This window comes from Musa acuminata, chromosome BXJ1-8 (assembly GCF_036884655.1).
Source record: "Musa acuminata AAA Group cultivar baxijiao chromosome BXJ1-8, Cavendish_Baxijiao_AAA, whole genome shotgun sequence".
In the NCBI taxonomy this organism is placed as follows: Eukaryota; Viridiplantae; Streptophyta; class Magnoliopsida; order Zingiberales; family Musaceae; genus Musa; species Musa acuminata.
The window spans coordinates 3,247,835-3,258,382 of record NC_088334.1 but is presented as its reverse complement, the minus strand read 5'-3'; the positions used below and the strand labels follow the sequence as shown (position 1 = coordinate 3,258,382).

At 44.1% G+C, this 10,548-nt stretch overlaps 1 protein-coding gene across 2 annotated transcripts; it reads right to left on the bottom strand.

Annotated features, from left to right (window-relative positions):
* Positions 1 to 6,206: 6,206 nt before the first annotated feature.
* LOC135680688 (probable histone H2A variant 3) lies at positions 6,207 to 9,422 on the bottom strand. 2 transcript variants are annotated; one of them, XM_065194798.1, is made up of 3 exons: positions 9,320 to 9,422; positions 8,878 to 9,006; positions 6,207 to 6,632 (listed from the first exon to the last, which is right to left on the bottom strand). In XM_065194798.1, the coding sequence occupies exons 2-3, from the start codon at positions 8,983 to 8,985 to the stop codon at positions 6,336 to 6,338; spliced, it is 405 nt and encodes a 134-aa protein (XP_065050870.1). In that variant the 5' UTR covers positions 8,986 to 9,006; positions 9,320 to 9,422; the 3' UTR covers positions 6,207 to 6,335. The 2 variants fall into 2 exon arrangements, with proteins under 2 accessions (XP_065050870.1, XP_065050869.1); XM_065194797.1 differs by having other exon boundaries at positions 9,090 to 9,348.
* Positions 9,423 to 10,548: the final 1,126 nt, after the last annotated feature.

Here is a 10,548-nt window from a genome sequence, read left to right as displayed (position 1 = left end):
ATCACTCAACTTTATACGTCACATTAACACGCGTCACGAGATCTGGCGTCGGGTAACCGCGCCACGTGACCCTGACAACTATCGCTGTCTCGCCGCGACCAGCGACACCGGTAAGAGTCCTCTCCGGTGACCACACTCGCTTTCCCCATCCCCGTTCTCTCTCTCTCTCTCTCTCTCTCTCTCTCTCTATATATATATATATAGCATTTATCGACACAATATGTTCTAATGCAGCTTTTATTTATGTTCACAAGCTATTATTATATATAGGAATTTAGACAATAGAAAATAAAGAATGTAATGAATTAGTGGTAAGCATACAAAAGAAAAGAAAAGCGTCTTCATAAGGAAAGGAGGAAAAGGAGCATTGGAGTTGATTCAGAAGCTAATAGGGCATATTATGGATTCCGTCATAAGGACACGACTCCCGTCACGTTAGTCCAAGTGTGGGCTCTCAGGAGGAAGACGTAGTGTCACGACGGATGCACCATCAGATATCCGAAATAACAATCGTCCTCCTCTCGCATCGTTTGGCGCCGCACCAACTATCGTCACAATAAGGATCGTTCCGGGAAGCTCGGGACGATGTCGCATGACACCATCCCATATATCTCAAGTGACGAATGCTTGAAGGTATGCTCATTGTTTGAGGAGTCGATCATCGTGCCAAGGTCGTGTACGATCGACCTCCAGACACTATGAAAAACTTCTTGCCAACATCTGACAAGAGGCATCTAGAATATTAGCAAGCCACTAAGTTGATCTTTGGAGGGGTCTAAGTCGGCATCCCCCTCCCCATCCCGACGTAGGCCTGTACTTGGTCGACGTTGTCCCATCCCTCATGGGATGGCGTTGTACTCGATGGGTATTGTCCCGGCTTTTGCTGAACGGCACTGTACTCGATCGACGCCATCCCAACCTTTGCGGGTTGGATACTCGTTCGACGTCGTCCCAATCTTTACGGGATGATATTGTACTTGGTCAGCGACGCCCGAGGGAGGGGGGGGGGGGTAATATATAATCCGATGTATTGTCCTTCGTATTGATGTAACTAAGAATAATAGTTAGAGGGTAGATTTCCAATATATGCCCTATCAACATAACATACAAAAGAAAAGAAAAGCATCGTCAGGAAGGGATGAAAAGGAGCTTTGGGGTTGATTCAAGGAGCCATATGTGTGGCTGGCTTGGAGATTCAGAAGACAATAAAAGAATCTTGTTACCCCAAGTGGCATGAATAGACTAACCAATATGAGATGTACATAAAAGTCCAAAAGGAAGACGTCACACGAAACTGTAGCATGCAACTCTCACAAGCTGTACGCCCATTGGATCGGAGATGAATAGCCATATTTCAATGTTAATCCATCCCTTGGGGAATCTGAGTTTTAATATGACTATAATCATATTATCATGCATGCAAAGAGTCATCATTTATCTATCTTAATCATATCAAACTAAAAGGGTGTGTGAGTCTTCTCTTCCGTGTGGAATGCGCAATCTATTTAATAGAGAATCTCTTGAATCAATGTTGAACATTTATGTAACAACACATCGAACAGCATAAGCTGACGCATATGCTGTACTGAAATTGGTGGTCATTATAAACGGCCAACATGGCGGGATGTATCAATCACCTCATATCCGCGTCCTCCACGGGTCCTATGGAGATGGGAGACACACCCACCGCCCGTTGTGTGTTTGGTGGGCCTCGTGCCCCGACGCACATACAAACAAAACAAAAGGCTAAAAGGACCAAATTAGGGTGCCCCATCTCCCCTCATTCAACTCATTTGAGCTTCCATCTTTCTCTCTCTCTCTCTCTGACTGTGCGTGTCACGTCACTTCTTCTTTACATGTCTCTCCACACATGAAAGGTTTCAGAAAGCATGCATGGCTTTTGGTGCGTGGCTTTTCGTTGATCCCACACCCCACATGCATCCATGCAGGCACCAACGTGCGCCCCTGACCACCACCGCGGCCACGTCCCCGCCCCATCGCGATCTCCTCCGGCCAACTATAGTCCAAGCTCCCATCCTGGCCGTCCGATTCCCCCCCCCACCTTCACAAGTTCCCATGAGAAGCCGGTGATTTGAATGCGGATGCCACCCAACAACCGGAGGCTCACTGCACGGCTCCCAACCTTGGCACGCTCCCATGTTCTTCCACTCTCTCTCTCTCTCTCTCTCTGACCACATTCCTTACATCGTCTTCTTCCCCACTCGCCACCTTTCACTGCACTCTCACATTCCATTGTACCTCCCATTGAAAAATAAACTAACGTGTGAGAGAGAGAGGAAAGCCTCCGTTTGTTTATTTCTCTCATCCCCATATTTTAGGGTAAATCCTTTTGGCATTTGTGAGATATGGAGATCTAGCTTTTGATTCCACTACCGGTAGGGATTCAATGAACAAAATCTCCTTCCAAATCTAGTTAGATTTGCTTGGTACATTCTTGAAATGCTAAGCCATCGGGCTAGAGAGCTATGTCTTGGGTTTTTGTTGAACTGCCTCTATGCCATTCTCTCCTATCTTATCTTTTTGTTCCGGTCACATGTAGCCAGCCATAAGACAATGCGTGCTGCTCCTGTGACCAAACGAGTGGGCTTGTTGGCTAATCTGACCTCCGCTTGTGTCGTCGATCTCATAGTGGAGTTCTATTGTCTTAACACTCCGTGATACAAAGTCGATTAGCTTCAACATGCGGAAGCTGTTTAGGAGAGAAATCTCCATCGCCCTGTGGAGTTACATCGACTCGAAAAAGTCATGTTTTTGGATCAACCTCAAACTTCAAAATCATGCATCGGAGTTGGGAGATTTTTGTAACCGGTCAGGATCCAACTTTGACATGGGTGTCTGGGTTCCATCTCGAGAGGTGGGCCCACGTCTGATCTAGTCGGACTTGGTGGTCCCAGTGGCATCATCCTCTTGGCACAAAGAATCCGTCATTTTGAAGAGATGACCCATGTGTTAGAAAGATGCAGCACACTGCGAGCATCGTTAGTTAATGAGGAGGGGGGTGGGAATCTTTTGGGAGTGGCCTTGGGAGGCAACAACAGCATATGACTGGAATGGGAGGCAGGGCCGCAGGGGCATTGTACCACTCGCCCCTGCAATAAATCTGCTGTGGTTTGGCAGTGACAACATGGGGCACTTTGTGTTGGGACAACCAATGAGAGGCAAAGGGATATGGAAAACAGAGGTCCCATGATTACATCACCCCCTCCCTTTGAATAATGAATGGTTGGTCTTCTCGCTCCCTCCTGTGCTCGGGATGGTGAAGCCAAGCCAAGCCAAGCCAAGCCAGAGATTAAGCCAATCCTAATTCTCCTGTTTCTGACATGGGGAGAGGTGCCGCCCACCACCTCACATGGCTCTTGTTGGATTTGTGGATAAGAGGCAGACAGAGAACAAACTTTCTATTGGGAGGGAGTCAGAAGTGGGAATAATTAATGGAGGCTGCAGCAGCAAAACCATGAAGCACAGACTCCCGTGTTGGCAATTATGATACCTGATGTCATCTTATCAGGACGGACACCCACACACACACTTGACTGTGTCGATATATATATATATGTGTGCATTATTAATCTATCTTCAGTCACTATCGAAGTCCTGAACCCAACCGACGTTGAATCACAAGGTGCGAGTCCTCGTATCGACTGATCCCAGTGACGTCTCAGGTAGGTCATGTAATATTCTGCAGAGGGCGAGGACAGACAGGCTCTTGGCAGGTCATTGCATCTTCCTCCTGATGATCGCTAAGAAGCAAACACAAGGAGGACATGAAGTATCTTGAAGGTGAAGAATTGACCCACTTGCCAGTTCTGTAGGATAGGAACAGCAATCCATGTGGTATCCCTTGCATCGGATCTATGCTATCACTAGCCATATGTGATGATCTCATACGCTTGAAGAAGAACACCATTGTTCAATGTCCATCAGAGAATGTGCACGCTTGAAGGGGTGCTTTGGAAGGCAAGTTTGGGCAAGATTTCCAAGTAAAATGTCAGGCATAGAGTAGCTAACTAACTTCATGTCTCATGCATCCAGATCATTGCCCATTGTTGCAGGGCATCAACACCGGAGATTGTCCGATGGAGCCCAGATGGGAGTTACTGTGTGCATGGGGAATGCAGACTCTCTCATGCTTTACCATATAACCACAGGACAACCGTAAGACAACTGACAGCCTGCGTGGATACTGATTGCTCCCATCCAACCAATAGGAGGAAATAGACAGGTGTGCCAACAGCAGGGCCTCAGCAATGGGGGACACCAAAAAGAGAAGTCGCTCATTTACTGGGGGCTCTGGGGTCATCAGCTCTCAAGCAGTCGAGCTGCCACACCTGGCCATCTACTCGGTGGCAATGGTAATAAATGTCAAGCAAGCAGCCACTGCTCGCGAGACCATCTGCCTGCAGATCAGCTGTGCTAACACATTGCCATGTTCCAGAGTATGAGTTGATCCCATGCAAGAACGAAGCTGCTTCTGCTGCTCACCTTTCCCGGCCTGTGTCTGTTTAGCAGGAGGGTGTTGTCGATTAGATTAGATTCTGAAGTGAATGAGCATCAGGAAGCAATGAACCAATTTGCAGGACCATCAGCGGGCTGCATGCATGTCTTGCAATGATGCGCATGCTGCTGCCCCCTAAAGCTTCATGAATAATTGGATGCTATCCAGGGATGAATGGTCCCGACGGGCAGAGACTCTTGGGAGGTAGCCGATGGATAGGGCCTTTGTCCATGGGCACCTCACTCCCAATAATTCATCTGTACTGTTTGATTAGTAGGATTTACCAACTAAGGGGTTGATGAGTATTACTGCGCAGCTAGCAGTTTAAATGCCGTTTCAGATGACATCAGTTGATTGTGCGTGTGACAGAGGCAGGACAGGCATTGAAAGAGAGTGAAGAAGCATGCCGCATGTCCTGGACTGATGAGCCTAGTAGTACCTTCAAAGGCTTCATGGGCTTGGATCTTAGCTGAGCATGATGGTCCCAGTGACCTCCTCGATGTCAGCCAAACTTACTGCTGAGCCCCACGGCCCCACCCCCAATTCCCTACTGGTAAAAATTCAAAGCCGACTCTTGTACTCTTTCAGAAGATGTGAGCTGGATAAAGAAGAAGGATTGCATTTGCATTAGACCGCTGACAACCAGACAATAAGAAATACGATGCACAAAGAATCCACTTACCGTCGGCTTTGAATTCTTTGAGACGAGCTGTAATGCACATCGGTACGAAGTGAGGAGATACACATAGCCCCACAATTCTGCCATGTTCAATCAATTATCATCAGGTTGGCTTTTGTAGTTTGTTTCAGGAACATATAATCTGACAGCTTCTTCTACCTTGTAGCGACACATCAATAGATGAAAAAGGAGAGGCCCAGCTTGTTGGACCTAGAAAGAAAGAACCCTGCTAATTCAAGAGTTAATTTCTATGAATCTAAAACAACACAACACACTCGCGAGCAAAAGTAACTCCAGAAAAACCAGAATGACATTAAAACACCCGAAGATAATGATGATCACATTTAAATATAAACAACAATTCACATAATAGATTTGATGGAGAAACATAAAAACAAAAAAGCAGATATGAACCCACTATTTTTCATTTTCAACAAGAGAAAAACAGATCAACTAAGTAGTGCAAACCCAACACTAGTTCTCCATGACAAGTGTGATAAAACCACATTCTATTTACCCCATGGTAAAAGACCAAAGGTTATCATAACCATGTTATATCTATAAAAACTGGTCCGTGAACCAATATTCTCGTTTACATTAACAATCAACTAGCTCATAAAAAAGCACATCACGTAAATTCTCCTCGGAGATCATCATGAAAGAACAAGCATTGCCTAAATAATATAGAAGATAATAAGCACTAACCAGGTATAAACAGAGTGCCAGACGTTACCATGATTTTCCTTCGGATCTACAGGGAAAACCAGAAGATGATAGCTTAATGTACGGAATGAATCCTGATATGAGACGGTGTACATCAATCTGTTGACCGCCCCAAACCCATGCACCTCGCACCCCCCTCATGACTTGAACGCTTACCTTTCAATCCTTTAGCTCAAACCAAAATTCTGTAACATAAATTTCTGAGAAGTAGTTGATGTTAGCATATATGCTAAATAAATATTAAAGCTAAACAAAAGTCTTGACACCGGCAGCTAATCCCAGAAAATCTAGTAGGAAGACAGTCATCATTTTGCTCAAATAATCCACTTTAGGTTCACAATTGAAACAACAAAATCACTGATCTACCGAAGCACACATATCCACTAACTGCAAATCCATCCAAAGAAAATGACACAGTCACTCTTTGGAAGACTTGTTAATGAGGGACTTGTGAATGTGGGGGATGACTCCACCACCAGCAATAGTGCCCTTAATGAGAGTATCAAGCTCCTCATCTCCTCGAATGGCTAGCTGAAGGTGGCGTGGAGTGATACGCTTCACCTTGAGATCCTTGCTAGCGTTCCCAGCAAGCTCCAACACTTCTGCTGTCAAGTACTCCAATATTGCTGCTGAGTAGACAGCTGCAGTTGCTCCAACCCGACCATTTGCTTGAATCCTCAACTTCAATTGCCGATGGATACGGCCAACAGGAAACTACACATATATCATCAGTACAACAACAATAAGAGGCATGCAAACAAGGCATCTTAACACATGCAGATGGCAAATCCAACCAAAAAATAAGCACCAAAAGGTTTGCTTCCCCATTTACTTGAGAGCAACCACTATCCAGATAAATTTCATTGACCTCACATGGCAATCACACATTGGATTGGAACCTTCATACAAACTCCCCATCTTTAAATAGAAAGGACCTACCCTCAACTGAACCACTGTAATGTGATTCCTCAACTGAATAAAGATTAACATGAAACTAGTTCGACAAGGAAGAGCTTGGTCAATTAGTTACGAAATAGAAGTTACATAAACAACTTTTGAAATGAAACTGATCTGACAATGCTCCGATTTCAGGAACAGTACTACAAAAGCACACGCTCTCTCACTAAAGGCAAACAATTTGAATCAGTCGAGAAAACTATAACAAATATTGAATAATAGTACACAATCAAGTCTATTAATCTAAAGTGTTGCTATCGTTTGGGTAAAAATAACTAAAAAATTCGCTTTCAATAAATATTCATCAAAATAAATGTCCAAACAATCAGAATTTCATTCAGAAACACAAACCCAAAAGAACAACCGATCACATTGCAGAATTGCATCACTACCAGAACAACATTTATTAGACCATTCGACAAAACTTCTCATGACTAGCCCATCCAAAAGAACTTTTAATACAACGAAAGAACTTTGTTCTTGAATGACCCATTCACGGTAAGAATGAACTGTCGAAAGCATTTTACATATGGGACAATAAGTTAGCCCAAGGTGTTTACGGTTATGGTTAGCTCAACATCATATTTTCCATAAGCAATTGCATAATAGCCCCAGCAAGTAGCTAGGCAAAAGACAAATCACATGACTTTCACATCGTATGACTGAACCATCAAATATGCACAAATTAATAGAAAAACATGCATATATACACATGTACATTCTATATTTATCTATGGACAAATTCTATGCTTGCAGTATTACATCTGTATGCCACAATCTTGCAAGTGTTTTCAAATACAAATGCTGTGACAATAAAAGTCAAGGCACATTAAAAAGTAAATTGATGGGGACATGTCCTTACAATCCAATTGCAGAGTACCATGTAGCACAGGGTAACATGTCAATGCAAACGAGCAACAGTCTCCTCCAAATTCATCAGATACGTTTTCATTGGTCGAATTAAGTCAGTGGCCCCATCAACTGAAATGACTATGGCTCCGGATTATGAACCATTAAAGATCTTATCATTAAGATGATTAATCAAAGAACAAAAGGATCAGACTCCAAGGGGAGAAGGCACCACAGATCAACCATATTTTCTACGATGCTTCACTCATGTTTGACTAAACAGTGGAGGCAATAAACGATTTGATATAATTCTTATAACAGCATGAAATTATGCTCTACGGTCCAATTCAGTTTAAGAATTATAATTCCAAGGATAGAAGCAATAGCCCATGTATGAAATAGAAACGTTGTTATATCTACAGTGTCTGGCTGAAATAGGGATAAGAGAAGAGTACGAATACAAAAACGAACAGGCATATGGAACCTCAATAAAGGAGGACAGAAGAGGAGAAAAGGATTAAACTAGGAATTAAAATGTAGGTATAATTAAGTTCCACCATGTCACATAGAACCTGCATTAAGAATTGGGCAGCTCAACGTCACAAGGATACTTTAGTTGACAATTTCCTGAACGAACTACAACTTCTATGATTAGTATCACTACACCAGGAATACCTCCCAACCAAATTAGACCCCATGTTCGAAACCACTTCGAACAAAAGAAAGTAGCGGACACAAAGATTTTCCTCACTGACTACGACCTAAGCTTATCAATAACAACACTTCGAAATTCCCTAACCTCTTGTTTGTCTGGGTGTGCTCAGGTAAGAGAGAAAAAAAGGAAAGAGGGAGGCAATCTCAAATGCAAAACATAAGGCAAATAGTTACCATATAAGAAAATCTTTATACCCATATAAAGTAATGATCTTATATGAATGACATTAGCATTCCAGTTATCCAGATCCCTCCCAACACAACCAACATCACCAATCTTTCAAATGTAAACAACACGTTTAATAACTACAATTCCGGAATCAGTACCAGAATAACTCGACAACAAGTAAAGACACACAAGTAAGAAACGGTTCCATGTAATTGGCCGATCAAAACCGCCGGCGGAGAAAGAATACGAGGCAGATCAAACCGATCTCACCTGCAAACCGGCTCGGGCAGACCGGGATACCGGCTTCTTCTTGTCCTTGTCCTTGTTCGCCGCCGTCGTCTTCGCCGCAAGGAGCCCCTTCCCTCCCTTTCCCGCCATCTCTTCCAACTTCGCAAAACCCTAGCGGGCATCGACCAACACCCGATCAAAACGAAACAGCCTCAAAAAGGCAAAGCAAAACGCTAGAAACCCTAAAAACCCACCAAGAAAAACTCGTTCAAAAGAAAACCAACAAGAAATACAGGGGTAGGACAGAAGAACCCAAACTCCGTCCGCGAAACCTCCAGATCTGGTCGCAAAGAGGGAAGGGGCGAAATGGTAGGCCAGATCAGAACCGAAGGCGGAGAAACCCTAATCGATTCGAGCGCAAAACCCTAGATCCGAAGCACATTAAGAGGGGGAGAGAGAGAGGTAGCGCAAGGGGGAAGTTTACCTCCTCCTCGTCCTCCCGCTTTCTAGCTTCGAGGGGTCGAAGCGAGCGTGGCGTTTTGTACACACGATCACTCGAACGGATAGGAAGACGAGGGAGTACAAATTCCCCAAAATAGCCTCCACTTATCAGTTAATGACAGAAAATAAAGTGCGTGTAGGTGCTTAGAGTATAAAAGACGCAGGGTATGATTGGGTAATAGAGTCAATAAACATTTCGATGACCAAAATAGCCTCGACCGAGTACGTTTAGTGACTGGGCCTCGTCGGCAAAACTCATCCGGCCCATATTCTTAATCCGACCCACTCAGACGATTCCACGTCGATTGAACCCGATAATCGATCCGAATACGGATCCTAAGAAGGTATGATTTATATGAAACGCTAAAACAATTCAAGATGCATGCATATTTTGGCCCTCAAGATGCACTAAGTTAGAATTCGTATTAAGACACGCCAAGTCAGAATTCGTACTAAAGCACTGCTCTGCACATCCACCACACCAACCCGCATACGACCGACCCACATACAGTAATATAAAGACCTATAGTCGACATCCGACCAGAGAGGAAAAAAAGAGGTGGAAAAATCAATTGATCACTTCACTGACTTCGCTCGTCGGAAGGGTCTCATCGGGTGATCCCGACGAGGGTCATTTTTGCAGGAAAACGCGGTCACCTCACGAAGGTGAGCTACCAACCACCTTGGAGTCACCATCCAGTGCACAAAGGAGAGCAACCAATCGACCTGGATCCTGACCAATGACAACCAACACTCCTTCCTGAGAGCATGACCACCTCACAAAGACGAGCTGTCAACCACCTTGGAGAAGGAGAGACGCAGCCTGGCATATACGATGTCTGGATCGACACATCAGGGAACGCTGATCAACACCCCGTCACGAATGCCCAGTCGACCTCTGCATCCAACTCAACTAACATCGACCCATGGACCGGTCAATACAGCACATTTGTTCAATAACACATCGCCAAGTGCAGCTAATCGATAAGGTAAGCTAAGAATGAGATCATGCTGGAAAGTGAATAATACAAATAAACCTAATCATCATTATAGTCATTAGTCATCATATAGTATGATAGCTGATGCCAGCTGTCTGAAGCTTGACCACCAAATTGTGAGCACTCAATTAGCTTTGATCACATTTGTTTTGACATGATGAGAATTAGGTTCTGGATTAGCATGACCATGGACTGTGGAAGCTCTTGATGATCA

Bases quoted from the DNA above. Each gene is read 5' to 3' on its own strand.
- LOC135680688 (XM_065194798.1), bottom strand. From the start codon at position 8,985: ATGGCGGGAAAGGGAGGGAAGGGGCTCCTTGCGGCGAAGACGACGGCG. The intron at 6,633-8,877 runs GTGAGATCGGTT...ATATATGTGTAG, and splicing joins CTGCCCGAGCCGGTTTGCAG to TTTCCTGTTGGCCGTATCCA.